General features: G+C 41.3%; 1 protein-coding gene across 5 annotated transcripts in view; it reads right to left on the bottom strand.

The window, feature by feature from the left end:
* Positions 1-23306, bottom strand: part of LOC126297483 (Hermansky-Pudlak syndrome 3 protein homolog) — a 163594-nt gene that overhangs the window by 86135 nt on the left and 54153 nt on the right. For all 5 annotated transcript variants that reach the window (XM_049988359.1, XM_049988361.1, XM_049988362.1 and 2 more), the window contains 2 exons: positions 21922-22087; positions 9404-9708 (listed from right to left, as the gene is read on the bottom strand). In XM_049988359.1, the coding sequence (XP_049844316.1) occupies positions 9404-9708; positions 21922-22087 (471 nt within the window). The remainder of the gene's footprint in view (positions 1-9403; positions 9709-21921; positions 22088-23306) is intronic.

The raw sequence follows: 23306 nt of genomic DNA, 5'->3' as shown, positions 1-23306 counted from the left end.
TGTTGCCAATGAGGGGAAGGACTCCAGCATGCACTCACTGTGCATACGTGGAGGGATCATTCCAGATATGGAATAGGTGTTCCAGATGCCATCAAGAGCACGGGGTGCAGCCAACTGCAGGTGGCTGCTCATGTCAGTACTAATGATGCGTGTTGCTTTGGATCACAAGAAATTCTCTCTGGGTTTGGGCATTGGGCAGCTAGCAGAAATGGTAAACACAGTGCCTCTTGCTTGCAAAATGAAGGCAGAGCTCACTATCTGTAGTATCAGCAACAGGACTGACTGTGGGCCTTTAGTACAGAGCTGAGGGGTGGGTCAAAATCAGAGGCTGAGATGCTTTTGTGATTGTGAAGCCTGCAGATTACTTGACTTGTGCCACATGGAGGTGGGTCTTCAGGTTCTGCTTAATATGTTGAGGGTCCACTATACAAAGGAAGCAGCTAAACAGGTAGCAGGTGCTCGGTGGAGAGGACTCAGCAGTTTTTTAGGCTAGACAGTCTCAGGAAACTACAGAAAGGACATTAGTCTTGAAGGGTGCTGGGAAAACACAGCACAAGGACAGACCTGGCAACAACTAGTCATCATCATCATCATCATCATCATCATCTTCTTCTTCTTCTTCTTCTTCCATTGGCACTGCATCCCAGGGTGAGACTTGGCCTCCTCAATAATTTTCTGCCAGTCCTCTCTGGACTTCATCGTGGACCTCCAGTTACGACAACCGACTCGGGTAGCGTCCTCTCCAACCTTGTTGTTCCATCACAACCTAGGTTTTCCTCTTGTTCTTCTTCCTCCAGGTTCACTGCAGCAGACTTTCCTTGTGAGATCTGTCTCATTGAGTCGCATTACATGTCCACCCATCTCAGACTACACAGCTTTATGAACTTGACCACATCATCCTCCTTATAGCAGTCATAAAGTTCATCATTTCTTCAGCTTCTCTGTGTCCTATTTTCAAATACAGGTCCAAAAATACTCCTCAATATACTTCTTTCATGTGATCTCAGTTTGTTTTCACCCTGCTTTGTAATTGTCCACATTTCTGAGCCATAAGTAAGTACTGGGTATATCAGCATTTTGTAATGTTGGCGCTTAGTCCCTCATGATAGAAGCTTGGATTTGAAATGTCGCAACATTTCAAAGTAGCAACGGCTAGAAAAACTTATGCGAGCCATAATTTCAGTAAATGTGGTGCCATTTGCTTCTATCTTTGAGCCCAGATAGGTGAAACATTCCACTTGTCCAAATGTCATTCCATCAAGGGTTATTGTGGGCTGTAAGGGTTGGTTAGTGCCATTATACATATACTTCATCTTTCCTTCATTAATTCTCAGGCCTCTCTCTGCATTCAGTTTTAGAGCTGAAAATGCACTTTGTAGAGCTCTATGTCTTCTTAAACCCAAGTCATCTGCATATCCCTGCAGTTGCACAGACTTATAATAGATAGTACCTCTTGTCTGAATACCCAATTCGCGTACCACTTTTTCAAGTGCCAGGTTGAAAAATAGGCAGGAAAGCCCATCTCCTTGCCTTAGCACAGTCCAAGTGAGAAACTGAGGTTATAGCCTGGACTGCACTCACACAGTACACTGGGGGTACATTAGGGTGATCTCTATTAAACACACCAATATTCCAGGCATTCAAAATTCCCACATTGCATCATAAAGTTTGGTCCAGTTTATTGTGTCATATGCAGATTTAAAGTCAATGAAAATATGATGCACACCAACACTGAACACATTGGTCTTTTCTACTATTTGTTGGAGAGTAAATATCTGGCTTACAGTTGACTTTCCTGGTCTGAACCCACACTGATAGCTTACAATAATGTCTGCTGCTATAGGTGAAAGTCTACTAAACAGGATATTTGACATTACCTTATACATAATATTTAAGAGTGTTATGCCTCTGTAGTTGCTGCATTTAAATAAATCTCCTTTCTTGTGCAACAGACACACTATCCCTACATTCCATTCTTCTAGTAACTCTTCCTATTCCCATATAAGCCACACAATCTAGTATTTCCTATGATTTAGCTCAACTCCTCCAGCTTTCAATATTTCAGATGTTATATTGTCAGTCCCTGGTGCTTTCACTGTTCTTCAATTGGGCAATTGCTCTGTTCACTTCTCCTTGCAGAGGGGGAGGTACTATGGCATATCTTCTGGAGGGACTGGGATATCTTGAGTAGGGGACTCTGAAGCATCCAACAGTTCACTGAAATAATCTAACCAATGCTCCAATGCCTCTTGATCATCAGTTAGTAGTGTCCCATTTTTACTTTTGCACAAGTTGATGCAGAGCTAAAATGCTCTTCTTTCACTATTAATTTTCTGATAAAATTTTCTAGCACCATTTGTTTTTCCAATTTCTCCAGTTCTTTAATCTTCTTTCTTTCCCATTCCCTTTTCTTTCTCCGATGCAGTTGCTTTTCTTCTTTCCTTTTATCTTGATAATTTCTTACCATTAGATGAGTATATGATTTCTCAAGCATTTTCCTGTATTCTCTTACAGCCTTCATCAAACCAGGAATTCCTCTGTTGTTTCAGCTGCCAACATGAGTAACTTAAACGTAGGTATCATTGGTGTAGTGAAGCAGCTTAACTCACTTAACAAAGGCAAGCCTCCAGTACAGATTGTATATGACTTAGGTTCCTCCCAGAGTGTGCTGATACAACAGCCCCATACTTAGCAATCATATACAATCACTTGCTCACCTAAAGACCCGTACCTGAAGACTGGAAGGTTGCACGGGTTGCACCAATATACTCAAGAAATGAAATAAGAGTAATCTGCTGAATTACAGACCCATATCACTAACATTGATTTGGAGTAGGGTTTTGGAATATGCATTGTACTCAAACATTATGAATTACCTTGAAGAAAATAATTTATTGACAAACAGTCAACACTGACATACAGAATATCATTCTTGTGAGACACAACTAGGATTTTATTCTCACAAAGTAGTAAGTGCTGTCGACTGGGGATGTCAGATTGAATCCACATTTCGCCACAATATCCATATGTACTGTCCAAATTTTATCGCTTACAGAATTAGCAGATGCAGGCATTACTGGCTGCCCTTGGACAGCTCGTACAGGGTCAACATGCAATGCAAAACGATGTGGCGGCCGCCGCTCCACCACTAACGCAGCCACAACATGCAGTTGCACCTCCCTTCCGACCTTTTGATGCAGCGTTGGAAAGCTGGACAGAGTGGTCACGCCAATTTGGATTCCATCTTGCCGCCTACAGAATTCAAGGTTATGAGCGGCAGCCTTTCCTTTTGTCGTCCATTGGTGTGCAAACCTACCATGTGGTAATCAAATTATTTTCCGATGCGACCTAGCAACTCTGTCCTACGACAAAATTTTGTTTGCATTAGATGCATATTTCAAAGAATCAGTCAATGTAGTTGCGAAACGGTATACCTTCTTTCGTACAAAATGTCCGGCAGGTCAGACTAATCGGGAGTGGGTTGCAACCTTGCAAGGCCTTACTAGGGATTGTGCTTTTGAGTGTCAATGTGGATTCCCTTATTTAGATACTATGGTATGTGATGCAATTGCACAGAATGTTTCTGATGTTAATATAAGGGAACAGATTTTGAAACTAGTCAATCCTCCCTTCAACAAGTGATGGACATATTGGATCGGCAGGACACACTTGACTTTGCTCAGGAATCATTTGAAACTAAACCAGCCGTGTGTCAGGTTAACCGACCCACCGAGCGAGCTGCATGGAGCAGTAAACAGCCCTCGCACCCGACCGCGCCGCTGCTGCCAGGCTTGCAGCCATGTGTGCCGCGCCGGCAAGCAAAATGCACTGCTTAAATCATGCCCGCGGTGCGCTACTAAACATTCGTGTGAGAATTGCCCGTCATGCCAAGCTATTTGCTTTTACTGTAATAAAAAAGGACATGTTCAGAGCGTTTGCCAGAAAAAGCTCAGATCGGAAACTCCAAACCATTCCAGGCCCTTTGCTTTGCACCATAATCGGAATTGAACAAAGGATACTCAGGCCCATGAAACTTCGCCCATGGAAATTCATGTCGTTCATTCCACTCTGCCCAGTGCCACTCTCTCTAACAGTGACTGGGTTCGTCCCACAAATAGTGTGCGTCGACATCGCCGGAACTCTCGTCAAGTTGCAAGTGATTTTTTACCAGTGTCAGTTCATGTTGCACGAGACAATAAACATTTTGTAGACTTGGACATTAACAGCAAAGTGATACCATTCCAGCTCGATACCGGAACTGCAGTTTCACTGATCAATCAAGACAATTAAAAACTGCTGGGCACACCTCCGTTGTGTGCCACAAATGTTAAGTTAACTAGCTATTCAGATCAAGAGATCCCTGTGTTAGGACAGTGCAGCCTTCTTGCAACATACAAAGGACACACAAAACTTGTGTCATTTTACGTCCTTCCTTCTTCTTCTGCAGTGAACTTGTTTGGTTTCGATTTATTTCAGCTGTTTAACTTGTCTATAGTAAATCAGGTCCTATCAGTGAAGCAGACTGTGCCTTCAGACAATGTTTCTAGTCTATGTGAAGAATTTGCAGACATTTTTGCATCGGACCGCGGTTGCGCTAAGAATTATATAGCACATTTGGACCTGAAAGTAAACGTGCAAGTGAAATTTTTCAGAGTGCGCAATGTTCCCCACGCATTGCGTTATGAGGTTGCAAAAACATTACACGATTTGGAATCACAAGGTGTAATTGAACGTGTGCAGGCTTCTCTCTGGGCATCACCCTTAGTAATTTTGCCAAAACCTTTGGGACAATTGAGACTGTGTGTGGACTTCAAGGTAACAGTGAATCCACAACTAGTGATTGCAACTTTTGCTTTACCCCATCCAGAAGATCTTTTTGACAAACTGTGCCCGGGCAAATATTTTTCGAAGTTCGACCTAGCCAATGCGTACTTGCAAATCCCGGTGGATGAAGAATCCCAGCGCGTTTTGGTAATTAACACGCATAATGGTTTGTATCAATTCAAATGACTGCCATTCGAGTGTGCATCCACCCCTGCTTTGTTTCAGCAATATCTACAAACTGTTTGTGCGTCGGTCCCTACTGCAGCAAACTATCTGGATGATATTGTCATCTCCAGGAAGACGGAAGATGAACATTTAGCCAATCTCAGAACATTATTTCAGGTCTTGCGACAAAATGGTCTTCGCTTACGGAAGGACAAATGTGTGTTTTTTGCTCGTGACTTGCCATACCTGGGCCATACATCCAATGCCCAAGGCATACATCCCAGTCCCACGCACTTCTGTACCATACAAGACTTGCCTTCGCCGCAGAATTTGAAGCAGCTACAGAGTGTGCTGGGAAAAATCAACTATTATCGCAGATATGTGTCACATGCCTCTTCCATTTCAGCTCCGCTTCATCGCTTACGCCATAAAGGTGTTCCGTTCGTCTGGACGACGGAATGCGAATGCGCCTTTTGCCGGTTGAAATCGGCGTTGCTTTCCAATACTTGCCTTACGCCATTCGATCCCCGGAAGCCCCTTTTGTTGATGGTGGGTGTATCGGATTTTGGGATTGGTGCTGTGCTTGTGCACAGAGTTGGTTCGCACGATCGCCCTATTGCCTTTGCGTCCAAATTGCTCTCGTCTGCGCAAAGACATTATTCACAGATTGAGAAAGATGGATTGACTCCCGTATTTGGTGTTACAAAGTTTCATGACTTCTTGTATGGTCATCACTTTACCATAATCACAGACCACAAGCCTTTGACATCACTTTTTCATCCAAACAAGCATGTACCTCCATGTACAGCACAGAAATTCATTCGCTGGTCTATATTCCTCGCGCAGTACTGCTATGATATCATGTCTCACTCCACTGCTAAGCACAGAAACGCCAATGCGTTGTCCCGTTTGCCTGTTGCTGAGGATAGGCCTTTTTGATTCCTCCGAACTTGCTTGCCTGTTCATTGATTCGAAAACCCATTACGTGGTCGAATCGTTTCTGATTGATTTTCATCGTGTAGCTACAGCCACAACTGCTGACCCTGTCCTTGCTACCGTTCTGCGTTTTGTTGCTACGCAATGGACTTTGTCAAAGTCATGGATCTGTGACCCGTTGGTTCGCCGATTTTTTGCTCACAAGGAGAGACTTTTTGTTCGACGTGGTGTTTTGCTGTTGCGTTCTGATAACGATCAGTCCAGAGTCGTGGTCCCACGTTCGTTACAGTGCTCTGTCTTACAGCTTCTCCACCAAGGACATTGGGGTATAGTGAGAACAAAACAACTTGATCGTCAGCACTGTACTTGGTTCAGAATTGATGCTGTGATTACAAATATTTGCTCTTCCTGCATGGTGTGTGCCGAACAACAATCAGCACCACCGCAGAAATTCTTTGCATGGCCAAAAGCCACTTTCCCTTGGCAACACTTAGACATCGATTTTGCTGGTCCATTCTGGAATGCTCGATGGTTGGTTGTGATAGATTCATTCAGCAATTTTCCTTTTGTTGTCCGGATGTCTTCCATGACATCATCTGCCACCATCAAAGCGTTATCCGCTATCTTTTGCATTGAAGGTCTTCCACAGACAACTGTTTCCGACAATGGCCCACAATTCATGTCCGCAGAATTTCAGTCATTCTGCAAGGCCAATGGTATTCAACATTTGACATCCGCGCCATTTTCGCCACAGTCAAGCAGTGCCGCTGAATGATTGGTCAGGACTTTCAATTCACAGATGTTGAAGTTGAAAGAGTTGCATTCTTGGGAGGACACGTTATTGTTCTTTTTGTCCTCGTATTGCTCTTAGCCCCAAGATGGTTGCTCACCGGCTGGGTTGCTCCACGGTCGCCATCATCGAACCTTGATGTCTTTGCTACATCCGCCGCATCAGGTTCCTGTGTAGCAGCAGAGACCTCCTTTTGCCCCAGGCGATGTTGTCTACTACTGCCACTATTGAGGTTCACGGCGTTGGCTCGAAGGGTGCATTCTTCACTGCCTCGGACACGCTATGTATCTGGTTTTGGGGGCCTCTGGTGAGGTGCGCCGGCATCTCAATCAGCTGCGCCTCTATCGTCGCACGGGATCTGCCACTCATCGTCTGTTTTCAGCGATGGTGCCATCCATTCAGCACCCCAGAGATCCATCTACTGGCTCGTTTCAGCCCCAGGTGTTATCGACACTGCCTTCCATTTTGCCCCATGGTACTGCGCCGCCGCCATCGCCTGTTCTCCCGCCGGCGATGCGTCGCTGCAGCCGCCGTGCGCCTCCCTGGGTCATGCGCCGCCGATCGCTTCCCCTGACCAGTTTTCTTCTGACATGGAACTCTTGCCCGCTCCGAACCATATGTCTTCTTCTCCTGTTGGGTGCCCCGGCCCGTTGGAGGTCGACCCTTTGGCCCTCCTGTCTCTTAACGGGTGCATACACCACATGTTGGCGTGCACCCTGGAGTAGGTTTTCAGGTGTTCCCGAGCTGCCCGCAGTCTGAATGGCAGGGTACGGGTGGCACAGCCTCGCCTCCCACCTCATCTCATATGTCAACATGGGGTCCTCTCCATGGCGGGCGGAGGCCTTATACCACAACCGTCCGCCGATTTGCGGGGGAGGAATGTGGTGTCACTGCCAGACACCACACTTGCTAGGTGGCAGCCTTTAAATCAGCCGTGGTCCGTTAGCATACGTTGGACCCGCGTGTCGCCACTATCAGTGATTGCAGACCGAGCACCGCCACATGGCAGGTCTAGTCTAAAGAGACTCCCTAGCACTCGCCCCAGTTGTACAGCCGACTTTGCTAGCGATGGTTCGCTGAATACATCCACTCTCATTTGCAGAGACGACAGTTTAGCAAAGCCTTCAGCTACGTCGTTTGATACGACCTAGCAAGGTGCCATATTTAGTTACTATTGATATAGATATTGTGAATCATGTACCGTTTAGAGCGACGTTCATCATCAATGGATTAAAGTTAAGTATCAAACTAATTACATCCGCTTTCTGAATACTAATTCCTTGTCATGTTCCAGACCCCACGTCAGTATAGTCCTTCCCTCCTCACGCCAGCCTGCGTGAGCTAAAACGCGTGCATTTCGACCTCCAGTTGTAACACGGTGTTGGCTCTTCTGCCAACACAACAGGCTACACTATGCTTGCCTGTTCTCTTCTGCAGTACTGCTGCCCAGTGTGGTATCTTTATCTGATAGGCTTAATGGAGGACATGAAAAAGGTTCAAATAACAGCAGCTCATTTGGCATAACTGCAAAATAGGGAAGAGAGTTTCACAGATATTATACACGAATTAGGGTGGCAGTCATTAAGACATAGGCATTTTTGGCTGCAGCAGGATCTCTGCATAAAGTCTGAATCAAATTCTCCTCCAAATGCAAAAATATTTTGATGGTGCCCACCTACATATGGAGAACTTTCCATCACAATGAAGTAAGAGAAATGAGAGCTCACATGGAAATATTTGTGTGTTTATTTTTCCTATGTGTTGAGAGAGAGGAGAATGATAAAGAAATAGCTTGATGGTGGTTTGATGAACCTTCTGCCAGGCACTTAATTGTGAACTGCAGAGTAATGATGTTGGTAATTGCCCACGGAAAAAAGTACTTGGTCTGCTGTTATACTTTCACAAAATGAGCAGAAGCTCAGAAAAAGAACCTTCTGCACCTGGTCCAATGACTACACACACAGCCATATTATCATGCAAGCTCCTATGTATGGATTTTCTCTTTTGGGCAAAATCCCAGGTAAGTTCATTGTTTCATCAGTGGCAGTAAGGGTGACAACTGTTGAAGTCATGTCCAACTACTTCCAGCCACAACAGGTAGCAATATCCTCCTGTCACCCCTCCCCCACTTGGGCCTGTAGCACCTAGTTTTGTTTACATAAGATTACAAGGGTGTGACCCACTGGGATTTACATATTACTTATGTCTTCTTAATAACTACAATAATCAGTAGTTCTTCATTCAGGCTGACTCAGTCACAATAGTAAAAATCGAACATCAGGCAAGGAATTTCTTTATGGCTCATATAATGTGTTTTAAAAATTTATTCATCAGATACTCTGGAATGATTGCTACATGTAGATATAGTGTTTCCAGTTGTATGTGGAAAAAAATCACAGATTACTACTAGTCTCTTATAGTGTTACAAATTCCCAAATACTTGGAAGAAATTGTTTGAGAAGCAGTTTCATTGATCCTACATAAAAGTCCAGTAAATGGGCATACGTTGCAAAATTATTCTCTGTACACTTTATAAAATCATAAAATATGCCAATTATTTGAAAACTTTCTTCTTTATTCATAGTGCCAAATGACAAAATGAACTTAAGTGTAGACTAAAAGCACAGTGTGATGAGACAATCATATTTAGTTTTTGTTTAAGTGTAGAGACTACAAGCATATACTCACAGCACTGTCCAGTGACTCATTTTCCCTTATTAACTGATGAGAAGATTTCAAGGTGTAAGTTTCCAGTCCCATTTCTGTAAGGGCATGAAGCAAATAGCTCTCCAAAGCTATGTGCAACACAGGTGCTGTAAATGGATAGACAGAGACACAAGCTGCCTGTTGTAACTTCAAGGGTTCTCTTGATGCTATCATTGGGAAATGATAAAGAAAACCTTCTTGTTGTGTAGCAACAAAACAAACCACACTTCCAAGATTTTTGTAATAAGGTGACCGCATTGGGTGGTTTGTTGATATTTTCTTGTTTGCTGTAAATGCATACAGAATTCACAGAATTAGTGACCACATCAACAGAGTGCAACAATAGGACAACAGTGACATAAAATAAAACTGTAAATATTACAATGTAAAATACTGATACTATAAATCACACATTAATGTGACCGCCTATCAAAAGCCTGAATAACCACCTTTCACAGTACAGACCACAGCAAGACATGTAGAAAGAGTGGCAATGAGGTTCTGGAAGGTATCAATAGGGCTGGGGAGCCATGCTGACTCTAGTGCGATGGCTAGCTGCACTAGGTTTTTCAGTTGAGGATACATAGTGCGAACAGCATGATAAATGTGGTCCCACAGATTCTTGAGTTTAAAATCTGGAGAATTTTACAGCCAGGGGAGTATGCTCTTTGAACCACACACGTACACCATGAGCTGTGTGAAACATTGCAGCATGCTGCTGGTAGGAGCCATTGTGCTGTGGGAAAACAAACTGCCTGTAGGGGTGGAGATGGTCCCCAGAGATAGATGCACACTTGTGTTGATCTGCTGTGCCTTCCAGAAAGACAAGATCACCCAAGGAATGCCCTCCAGCCTGGACCCTTCCAACGATTGTTGCAGAGTGTTTGCTTTCAAACATTTCATGCTGTACACACCAATGGCCATCTGTTTGACGGAGCATAAAATGTGATTCATCCGAAAAATCCACCCGTCACCACCCAGTTGCAGTACTGGTGTGCAAATTATAGCCTTCATCACTAATGAGCAGGAGTCAGCACGGCTGTGTGAACTAGATGCATGCTGTGGAGGCCTATATGCAGTAATATTCACTGAAAGGTCATTGAGAAGACACTGTTGGTAGTCAATACAGCATTAGTGACCTGTGGTGCACCATACTTGCCTCAGTGCGAGTTTTCAAGAGTGCCATTTTGCCATGCATGGTGTACTTCAACCATAGCAAACACACAAACAGTTTGCAAACTTTGGAAATTCTTCCGCCCTCAGCCCAAAAGCCAATGATCATGCCCTTTCGGACATCACATTCTCCATTTCTGCATTATGACAATGACTGCACTGTTTGCAGTATGTCCCCCCGCACCAACACTTTATACACTCTCCACTGTTAGTGCTGCCACCTTGCTGTCTGTGACTGGTTTCGCACATTGACGTCGAACATACGTGGTGGTCACATTAATGTCATTAATGTGACTGGACCGTGCGCGCGCGCGCGCGTGTGTGTGTGTGTTTGTGTGCGTGTATGTGTAACACAACTGAATCTGCAGTTCAGTATTTCTGTAAAGGTGGTGCTTAGGTTGTGCTCTCCTCACCTTCATAATTTAATACTAAAAACTGTTTCAAATAGTTTGTCTGGATATGAAACACTATACTATGGGGGTATTAACACAAAAATAAAGAGTTTACAGATATGTAAGAAATATAGTCAGTCACCAGCCCCCATTTGCATGGTACACTGATAGAAGGCATTACAGGGAATGATTCAGTGTATCATGCTACACATAGTCAAAAATAATACATTGAATAGAAAAAACAGCTGGGACAATACAAACTTTATCTCACTTCTTGAAAGAGTGATATGTCATTTTCAGAACTTTATGGGATTACAATTCTCGTAAGCAATTCAGCCTGGCACAGCTGAACACAAATCGTAAAACTGAGTAACTCATTGAGGTCATACAACTGTAATAGAAAGGAAGAAAGAAGGTCAAAGTAGTAGGGGCACAATAAGATAAAACTGCTGACACACCTAAAGAAATGGACAGGATTGTGAAACTGCTGAACATCTTGTACACACAGCTATATATTTGGATAAGATGAATCATGAGGTCATACACATCCAATAATGGATATGCATCCAAAGATGAAGAAGAAAGAGAAGAAGAGGAAGTGGCAAACATATTGGGTATGAGATGTCAGCCGAGTATCACTGTCAATGTTGATAGACCAAGAAAGGCATTTATCATCCAGAACATTTGTTATAGCTTTCACAATATATTTAATATGTGCCACACAGAGCAAAAGGTTGTGTTTTCTTGGTATGGTAATAACGATACAGCATTAGACAAAGAAACAAGATAAATTACATCTCTAGATGCTATACCACCTATTTTGGTGATCTGCTGATTAGACTGCCACACATTTTTTGCAAGAACAAAGTAGAGACTTGTTCTTATACATGTAACTAGTTCTTTGGGGACAAACATTCATCATAAAACCCTGAAAAAAATGATCTTTTGATCAGTCCTATATATAAAAGAAAAACTGTGAAAGATGTAATGTGTCAGACTGGTACAACTAGTGGATATCACTAACTCAATTGATGACATAATTGGCCCTGTATATTTCACACGTAATGTAGCTTACAACTGATTCTGTTTCCTGATGCTGATCAATCATTATATTTATTTGTGCTCATTACTCCAATACAGATTAGTCATACATTTATGCAAAAATTGTTGCAGTTACATTTGCTTTACACCGCTTTGTATGTTTTATCTATGCTGCAACAATTATGATGAATAATAATTTTATTGCAAGACACTGTTTCAGTTAAGTTTTTGACAGACTGATAGCTTTTATTCCAGGAGTCATTGTCACTATCTAGCTAATTATCATAGTGATCGACTCACTAATGAGTAATTTTCTTTGTATCCCATGAGAATCACCAATCTTTATGGGTTCACAAGTGGCTGAGACCAATCTTTGAATCAAATTTTCTGCTACAGTGAGGGTATGTCCTGCCATGCCTGCCAGGGGTTGCTGCAGACTGTTTGTATGAGATTTCCTTGCCCCTAAAATTTTTTTAAAGTTTTGACATTGCTGATTATATCACTAGAAAAAAAATCACTTGGTGCTCTGTAATTCACATTTATTTGCCTATTTCAAGATTAACTCATCATCAGAACATCGAAGAAGAAAGGGGGACTTCTTCATACACAGTAATTTGTCATGTGTGCGCTAACTGCTCCAGAGCACTAATTTTTTTTCTAACAATCTAATCAGCAGTGCTACAAGTTGTAAAAAAATTCATTAGACAATGGTTGCAATCTTCCTAAGCAACTTCATGTAGCACCTACAAAAATCCCTCGCTCTTTCCCACAGTATTGCTTGTTCGAGCATTGTCTTTGCCATCACTGTTTGAAGTTTTGTGAGCCACTGAAACAGTCCAATGCTATGTCAGATGATCAGAGGCATTGGTTGCACTATCTCTGGTGTCAGTTTGACATTATTTAAAGTGACTTCGGAATGTCTTTGTATCATTTCAGTTATCCCCCTTGCTTTCATTGTCTGTTTTTGAGTTGTGAATAGTATTCTGGAAATATGACCAACACATCAAAGTTGCTGTTTGATGATGTTAGACTCCATCCTGGCAACATTTGTTTCTTTTGGGACACTGATTTTGATACACTAGTCTTGGCATTTCACTTTCAGTACTCTCCTGAACCATCATTTATGATATTTCTCAAGGAGCTTCAGGTGTCTTCTACAGGTGATAAGGGCCTCACTTCCATATGTAAGAATTGGTATAATGATGGTTTCATAGACAAAGAGTTTAGTCTGAGTGCTGAGGTCATGGTTGTCAAAGAATCTGTCCTGCAGACAGCCAAAAGCTGCACTCGCACAGCTTGTGTGATATCAGATTTCAGCGTCAATATTTGTGTTTCGAGAAATGACTGCTAAGATCAGGAAAGTGATCAATATTTGGCAGGATTTCACAACTGAGGGTCTTTATAGTTGGTATTTGATGAAGTTTGATGGAAAATTTGTGTATTCCTTATGCTGAAGTCTAAGTCAATGTTCATGTTAACTTAATGATACACATTTGTGATAATGTAGATACAAATGCAGAGTATGCCTCAAAATGCCAAAATGCAAGTTTACCTGAAAATACTATTTCATACCAAAAGTTATCCGGATGAATTATTTTGTCAGAGAAAGTTTGAAATGGCTTTATTTTTTGCACATAAATATTGAAAGTAACCAATTTTTGGGTATTAGTACTGCGTGATATTTTGTGAAGCCAAGTTTGAAAGACAATGTGCACAAGAACATGTCTGAAAAATAAAGAGTGCATTACTGCACAAAACCACAACCTAGCAGTGCACCAGTAAGGTACACTCTGATGTCAAATCAACTGTGAGTTGGTGAATGATTTCTATAAGATACACACTGTGTATGGCAAGACAGGACTCTGCTATGGTCCCTACCATCTTACAACAAATAAATGCGTATGTTTGTCTGTTAGTTTAAATCCGTTATGAATGGACACTTTCACATCACAGTTCTAGGTGGTGGGAGTTTTGAACTATGGTTGTTTTACTTTAGAGATCCAGTCTGAACTGCATCATTTATGATGCTACCAACTGCAACCAGCAATTGCGCAGTACCTGTTACCAAATGATTTGTGCACTTCGCTTTGCTTTGTGTTGTCTGTTGCTCTTTGTTTCCTGTTCTTATTTTGAAAATGGGTAAAGAGAATAATCCTAGTCCATCATGGGATTCAAATAAGTTGATCACAACACCAGAAGGGTTTTTATTGATCCCTACAACAATGTGTCAGTTCTGATTTTGCAGAAATACAGAACATGTGTGTAGGCTGCCTGCCAAGGAGAGGTGTGACCTGTTCCTCGACACTCTTCCTGCTTGTCCAGTGATCAAAGTTCTCACTTGTTTATGCTTGCAGCCAACTGGTGTGTTATATAGTGTCTGCACTACAAGAATTAAAAAAAAAAGCTAAACTTTGTTATCAAACTGAATGAGAAAAGAAAGATAATAACAAGAAATACCTTAAACCGGAGAAACACTCTGTTCACTGGAAAGAAACCACTTTTGCTTCTCAACAGAGGCAATAATTTATTGAAAGCTTAAATAGAGCCAAAAGGAGAAAACAAGTAAAGGCCATTTTGGTGAGAAAAACAAAGTTTTTGCAAGAGCCAAGATTCAACTCAAAAACATTCTTACAGAGAATAAAAATTATTTATTCTCAGTTACTATTATTTTATCTCCAAGCATTTTTCCCCTCATTTCTATCTTCAGGCAACATATTAAATTTATATGTCTAATCATTTGCACAGACAAAAATAGAAGCTAATTTTGCCCAAAATAGATGCTAATTTTACGAAAAATAGGTGCTAATATTGTCAAAACTAATTTCTACATTTTCAGGCCCCTACATCAAATACATTCAAGTGTTGTAGGCTTCTGTAGGAAAACTTTTTATTTGCCGAGCTTGCAAGGAAGGATACAGTTAAATAGCCTATTCACAACTGAAGCATACAAAAGGTTACAGGCCATTATTCAGAATACAAAGAATTCTTTGTATTATAAATATTGGCTGTAGCCTTCTGTATACTTTCAGATTTGAAGCTGGCCATTTTACTGGTCAAAACAAGTACCTGGCATATTCTTCCTTGTGATTGTGTCAAAGGTTTTCCCATAGAAGACTACACTACTATATTTAAAAATGGCCCCTGCAACATTGACAATGTCAGGTAATTAAAATATATTCAAAATTTCTTGAAGGGCTTCCTCTGAGTTAGACAAAACATTACCATCTGCATATTGGATTTCTATGACACAGATTATTATTACTTTAATCAAAGTTCTCAGTCTGCTAAGGCTGAAAATCCCACCACCTGTACTAAATACTATTTTAACTCCTGATGGTAGTTTTCCTTCAACAAGTTTCAACAAATATTGAAAATAAAGTAGGAGCAAGCACACATCCTTACTTAATTTTTTAAATTTTATTTTGAAAGCTTCTCTGTGTCCATTGTAATTGTCAAGTATGGTGCTGCTCATGTTGTGCAGTAGGCAAAGTATTTGTATCCATTTTAGGGAGCATCCAAATGAGGTCAGGAGCATCTAAAGAGAATTGCTGTTAACAGAGTCAGATGTCTTAACAAGATCTGTAAAAGCCATATAGAGGAAGAGATTTTGTTGTCTTGATTTCTCTTGCATTTGTCAAGTGCTAAATATCACATCAACTGTGCCTCAGTTTGGCTTTAAAGCACCCTGTGGTTCTTGCAGGGCATCTTCAGCAAGGGGCATCAAGTGGTTGGATAAAATCTGGGAAATAATTTTACCAGTAGTTAAAAGTAGAGATAGCCCATGGTAGATGACAAAGTCGGCTTTACCCCCTTTTTGAATATGGTTACAGCCAATGCACCTCATAAGTAAGCAGGAAATGTTTCAGTATCTCATGTCTTGGGTATATGGATGTGTATATGTTGAGTAAGTTTGGGGGCATCCTTTCTTATAGAACTCTGAAGGGACCTCATCTATACTAGCTGCTTTGTTGTTCTTCAGCTGATGACTAGCCTCTTCAACTTCCTGGTGAGAAGGAACATCAATGATACAATACCAACTGGACCTTTCAGGAATTATGTTGAACATATTTTCCTCACTGTACATGTCCCTGTTTAGAAGTTCTTGAAAATGTTTCTGCCAATCACAGTTGATGGAGCAACTGTCTCTGAAAAGTCTACTTCCATCTTTGGATTGTAATGGATTTATGCATTGGGTAGTCAGACCATAGATAGTTTTCTTAGCAATGAAAAAAGTGTGGATTGTTACTATCTGTTAGTTTCTGCATTTTGAGTGATTTTGTTTCTCACCATTCATTCTTAAAGAGACTGAATTGTTCTTTGAACTGCAGCTGTGAATGCTACGAATTGTTGTTTCTTGGGGGCTGAGTTGGGATCATTCTGCTTGGCAATGTGAACTTGCCTATTTCAATCTATGAGGCTTTGAATTTCGGTTTCTTTTCCATCAAACCAGTCCTGGTGTCTTTTCTGAGTGTAGCCAACTGTCTCTTTAGAAGTTAAGAGAACTACTGACTGGAATGTCAAAAAATGTTGTCCGATATCCTGGGGCCATTCACATGGAGGTTTTTTGTTGAGGATTTGATGAAACTACGTTAGCAATTGCTTGTCTTTAAGCCATTCAGTTTTCAGTGTTTTCCTTGGTTATTTTCCCCATCTGCTTCATTTTGGAGAGACATGAAGGGGCATTATGGACCATATCAGCTTCTGATCAGTGCAACAATTATAACCATTGGTCAAAGCTCTTGTGACCAGTAAATGGCACTGGTCGTGGGTGCAAACAATCACTTAGTCTGTCGTATGCGAATACTTCAATCTGAGGTGTTGCCAGGATCATTTGAATCCGTCTTTCTTGCAGAAGAGAGTATTTGTAATGATGAGTTCATGTTCCAAGCATTTAGATAACAATAGAATTCTGATGGAATTGCTCTTACCTACTTCATCTTTTCCCATGATACCAGGCCACAATTTATTGTACTTGCTACCCCTGGTACTGAAATTTCCTAAAAGTATGATTTTACATGACTGGTTATTCATAAACAGTGTGTTGAGTTGTGAATAGAATTGCTCCTTGTGATCATCATTGGATGTGCGAGGTGGAGCATAAGTGCTAAATATGACTGATGATTTTTAATGGGTTTACAGCAGCAAGTGATGAGCCTTTAACTGATTCTGATAGAAGTTTTTCAAGGAGATCAATGAGTTCATTTTTTATGGCAAATCCAACTTTGTGTTTATGAAGTTTATTTCTATCCCATCCTTTCCAGAAGTGTGTGTTGTGCCATCATTTCCGTGAGCTGCTTTTTGTCAGCCTCTCTAGTTTCACTCAGGATATCAATGTCTATGTTTAATCTTGCCACCTCATAAGATATAATTGCTGTTCCTGTTGTTATGCATCAGAGTATAACTGTTCCAGGTTGCAAAGATTAAATTTATTAGTTTGTTTTAATTGCATGTGTTGCCGCCCTTGGATGCAGTGATATGCTCAGATGGGTTTTAGGCTGACTATGTTTAAGGTACATTTTACAGCACTTCCCCACCAGGGTGAGCAGGGTGAATCCTAAAGAGGACTCCTTAGTGTGGATGGTAGCATGCGAACAGTTCTACAGCCTGTCTTAGAACAGGAGTGGTGATCATACACCTGACGTTTATGTGCCAACTTGTCATTAAGAGCTCCAAGACCACACAATCTTGCTTCTGTCACAACTTCCTGACCATTGTAGAGCTTGGTTTTATGCATTTGGATAATAGTTGTTAGGTCCAATGGATGACACCTGTGTGTGGATTCGTTTTACATGGGTATGCTATTGTGAATCAGCAATCACATGATCCTTGGCAATGATAGTGTCTGGCTCCAGTGCCATAGAAACTAGGGCGACTCAAGGCTCCATGACTTTTTCAGCCTTCTTCCACCTTCCCAGTCACTGAAGTAGTGACTCACTAACTCTTATGCCTTGTTCCGCATTGAGAAATTCAGGAAGCTACTGAATATGATACAGACACTTCTGGATTTAATCCCCTTCTTAGATTACGTAGGATTACCTCTTCACCATCTTTGCCATACCACGGTTCATCTCTTCTGCCATTGAGGTCTTTGTTGTAACCCTGCAAAGGGGTCCACAGATGGTACTATTACTAGATGAGGCAAGGTTTTTTAATGAAGTGTTACTCCTCCCACTGCAACTTTCTCAACTGGGCTTGGGAGTGGACAGTATACTTAGTAAACTATGAACAGACTGTATAGCTTAGTGAATATATTAGAAAGTTGAACTGAATAAATTAGAAAGTTGGAACTGTTCCCTTTTCACTATATACCATCGTCACCACCACAAAATAGGCTATCTGTCCTATTCCCATTTAACAATTACTCTCTGTCTGGGAGATCCCACATTGCATCTTCCTGAAGATATTTAAACTACTGATAATTTTCATCCATTCTTAGCAAATGTTTGAACCATTTATTTTTATGTTCATTAATTTTGGCTCCTACAGAAAAGATGTGTAGTTCATTTCTGATATCCTCATTTCTTATACGATATCTTTTGGAGAATTTCTAGCTGTGCATAGAAATTTCATATCTGTTGTCTTGATCTGGTATTAATCTCTGCATTTTATCATCCACATCTTGTTCAGCATTCTTGCCAGTGGACATCAACATGGATGGACATAAGCCAGTATCAGTCTCATGACAGGGTCATGTGGCATGCTGTCATAGGGGGTGCACATGAGGCATTGGATGGACATAACCGATGACCCATGTGTTTATTTGCAGCGGCGATGTGCCGGGCCTGTCTGTTCTTATTCTGACATTGACCTACTTGGACATAGCCTTCACATTGCACTACGCTTTTGGTTCTGCTTGCTAGTTGTTCAGTCACTTGCAATTGTTGCATCAGACTCCTGGTTCCCCATAGACTGATCTGTACACCAAGTTTGTTTTTCTCTCTTGCTCTTCCAGGGCCAGTTCCTTGTCTTCTGAGTCAAGACACTGCTGGCTAGAGTAGTTACACATGTGCCAACAGGACAGTTTCATGGTGTTGACAAAAGTGGCGATGATGGATGCTATTATGCATGTAACACTTTTCTTTTTTCGTAGTGTTGATTTGTGGTCACTATGGACCTGACATTTATGTAATGCTGTCAAGAACAGCTGCACCTACAGAAGCCACAACTGGAGCAGCATCAAATGCAGCAGGCACAGCTGCAGGAGCTGCTCATACAGAATTTTGGTGATCTTCTGTCACATGGTGCTGGTGGAAAGTCAGACAATTACAGATGAGTCAGTTTCGATGAGTCTTCAGAAAGGTGTGACATTAACATCACCAGTTCTTGCCATACTATAGAAAAATTTGTGTTGTTGATCTAGTGGATAAGGCTGCCTTGTTACTGTCCAGCAGTGCAAGGTTGTGAAATCTGATAACCCTCCACTGCGCCTAAGAAACGTAACTTTCGGGAACTCTGACAGTTACTCGTGCAGTATTCTGGGCATCAAATCTATGTGGTGGTGGCAAAGTTGCAGTTTAACCAGCACTACAAATATGAGCCTGGATCGCCACCCTGCCAGGTCTCTTGCACAAGTGTTGGTTTGCATATCCCCAGTGAGCTACTTCATGTGCCAACTTAGGTATGTGATTGTCCATATAGCACCAGACCCGGAGATCCAAACTAAGGCATTTTCCTTGTCTGACCCTTCTTTAGTTGAAGTTGCCCAGACTGCTGAGTCACATGAACTTATGGTGGCAGTAAGGGACGTACTTTCTGAGCTGCCATGTAATAATGATGTGGTCAATTTGAGTGCAGTGGCCACACAGCACCACCTGCCTTCACTCACAGCGAGCTTAGCAGGTACAAGTAAGTCAAGGAGTTGTGATCCCCACACATAATGTTTCTCAGTGTCACTCTCCTTTTGCTTCTCTTTCCACTTAATGGGCAAGTCTGTTATCCCGTCCTGATTGTCATATGGTGTATATTTGCCAGGACTGCCCATATGTAGATGCCATGTGTGGGACTTACCAAAAAGTAGGCCATTTGGAATCGGTTTGTGGCAGTTGGCAAGCCACAGGAAGGTTGGGTCAGATGTCCCAGTGTTTTCCTTGGACTCAGAGGCTGTCACTGATATCCCACAAGCATCATCCCAGCACACGTTGGTTGTCAATGTGTGACCAATTGAGTTTCAGCAAAGGTCCACCTGGTTAACTTAGGCACGTACAGGCTCTTGCACTGCCCTGCATTGCAATGGCCACTATGTCAAGATGTATCTTCTAGCAAACAGTGTATTCCATTGAGTGGATAATCTTCCATCTCAGCACATTATAAAAACATGGATCGATAAATCACATTGCTAGTGATTAATTCATCACATGTGCAAAATATTTTTGAGTTACACCCAATTTTCGTTTTTTTGTTTCCACATTGTTAACAAAGTCCATTTAGTGCCCCACTTGGTATTCTTTCAAGATTTGGACTCTTTACTTGAGTTGTATGACCAGCTGTTTGATAACACCTTGAGTCGGTTAGAAAATTTTGAGAACCTTGTCTCCCTTGAGCCATCGGCAATTCCTAAATTTAACACCCCTACCCCATCCCCTTTGCCACGTGTGACGAGGTTAAGGGTAAGTTGCAGCGCTGGCAGTAATCCCTGTTTCTCCTATTTCATCTAGTCAGCTCTTTGGTGGTGATTCAGAAGCCAAATGGTACCACACACCCTTGCAGCGATTTTAAATAGATGGTCAAAATGTGCTATTTGTATTACATCCCATGTCTGGAAGACTTGTTGGAAAAGTTGTCTGTGGACTAGTGTTTATCACACATTGAGGTATATCTGTAGTTGGCAATGGTCTATGCTCCTCAGTGTTTTTTAGTGCTCAACACCCCCTTTGACTTTACAAGTTTAATTGCTTCCCCATTGGAATTTCATCAACCACAGGAATTTATAAAAAATATTTGGGGCATTTGATTAAGTTTCAAAGGAGAGACCTTCTCCAGCCACAACTGGACACTGAAATAATTTGATGGTGAAAGTTGAAAATTTGTGCTGGACCGGGACTCAAACCTGGATCTCCTACTTAATGCGAACGGTTGCCTTAACCAACTTGCACACCAGTAGAGTCCACTGTCCACTCTCCTACTTGCTTGCAGCAAGTCATGTATCCCCACAAGAGGCACAGACCCTGTTGTGCACTTGCACTGAAGTTGTCAAGGTAGTCACGCATACAGATATACTGTATATATGTGTGATGTCTGTCCTGTTGGGCTTGTCCAACGATGTACATGTTGAAATAATTACAGAAAAGAATGAGATCCACACAAAAGTAGCCCAGAAAATCACTCATTGTACTGAAAATGGGGCCTATTAAAGAACTAATTAGAAATCACCTTACAATCCAATGTGGAACAGAAGTTCAGATCTAATTTTCTGAATATTTGCAAAGAATTTATACATGCAGAAACGTGCATTGCGATATAGTAAGTCTCAGAAGTATCATCCAGAAAATTTGTGAAGTTAAAGGTTATTGTACAGGAAACAAGTATAAGAAGTTACATAAATGACCCCCACCCACTCTGTCCCACCACCCACACACATTTTACACAAATAATACTTTCATACGCAGATACACAGTGGAAAACTAGCATGCGCGCGCGCGCCCCTCCCCCCCCCCCCCCCCCCCCCCCCCCACACACACACTCTCTCTCTCTCTCTCTCTCTCTCTCTCTCTCTCTCTCTCTCTCTCTCTCTCTCTCTCTCTCTCTCTCACCTTCAATTTGTGATACTTATGTACATTGTATTTTGTGATGGTTTTGAAGTTATTCCTTCACACTTATATTTCATTTATTACTCATATCTATGTTACGTTTGGGGAAGGTGGGGGAAAATTGAAAGAGGAATTGAAAACAACTCACATTTTTGGTTTTGGAGGGGTTTAGCTTGTCTGAGGTACATTGGCTTCACCACTAAACAACGAAATTCTTCAGGACCAACAAGCACACCCATATTTGAATCTCCAGCTTCTGGTGAATACAGCTGTAGTTGTAGCAGATTTGTAACACTAGTTTCCTCAGAAGGGCCCTGAAACACCATAGAAATAAATGCAAGTAAAATACAACTTTGAATAATAGGTGTTATGTGTTTCAAAATTTCATTGTCAGACTGAAGCTGTGGAATGAAGTGTACAATAAATTAGTGATAGAAAATATACATAAGAGTGTATGTAAGTATTGCAATATACGGAGATTTCAAATAGTATTGTACTTACATAAAAATCAAACTTTAGTACAAAGCTCATGAAAGTGAGCACATAGACCGAATAAAATACAAATCTCATCGCATGAAATTACAACATAAAAGTAATAAGAGATGAAAATAAATGTTCAAGAACGGAAAAAAGTTACTCCATAAGTTTAAGTAAAGGCAATCATTAATACAATAAGAATCAGCTTAATTTTTCAATGAACTCCTCAACAGAATAGAAGGAGTGGCCCATGAGGAAACTCTTCAGCTTCGATTTGAAAGCGCGTGGATTACTGCTGAGATTTTTGAATTTGAGTGGTAGCTTATTGAAAATGGATGTAGCAGTATATCGCACACCTTTTTGCACAAGAGTTAAGGAAGTATGATCCAACTGCTGAGGATTAACAGAGTGAAAGCTGTTTATTCTTGGGAATAAGCTAATATTGTTAACAAGAAATGACAGTACAGAATATATTGAGAGGCCAATGTCAAAATACCCAGATTCGTGAACAGGGGTCGACAAGCGGTTCATGAACTTACACCACTTATTGCCTGAACCGCCCGTTCCTGAGCCAAAAATATCCTTTTAGAATGGGAAGCGTTACCCCAAAATATAATACCATACGACATAAGCTAATGAAAATAAGCAAAGTAGACTAATTTTCATGTCGAACAATCACTCACTTCTGATAGCGTTCGAATAGTAAAAATGGCAGTACTAAGTCTTTGAACAAGATCCTGAATGTGGGCTTTCCACAACAGCTTACTATCTATCTGAACACCTACAAATTTGAACTATTCAGTTTCACTAATCATATGCCCATTCTGTGAAATTAAAATGTCAGGTTTTTATTGAATTGTGTGTTAGAAACTGTAAAAACTGAGTCTTTCTGTGATTTAGTGTTAGTTTATTTTCTACAAGCCAAGAACTGCAATATTTGGACAAATTGTGAGCTACTCCCCGTATTCCGTAATGGTCCAACTCCTGGAGCAATATTTTGTGATCAACACAATCATATGCCTTAGTTAAATCAAAAAATATGCCAAGCGTTCAAAA

Source organism: Schistocerca gregaria, chromosome X (genome assembly GCF_023897955.1).
Source record: "Schistocerca gregaria isolate iqSchGreg1 chromosome X, iqSchGreg1.2, whole genome shotgun sequence".
Taxonomy (NCBI): Eukaryota; Metazoa; Arthropoda; class Insecta; order Orthoptera; family Acrididae; genus Schistocerca; species Schistocerca gregaria.
Note: the sequence above shows the minus strand (reverse complement) of the source record. Positions and strands in the feature narration are given on the sequence as shown.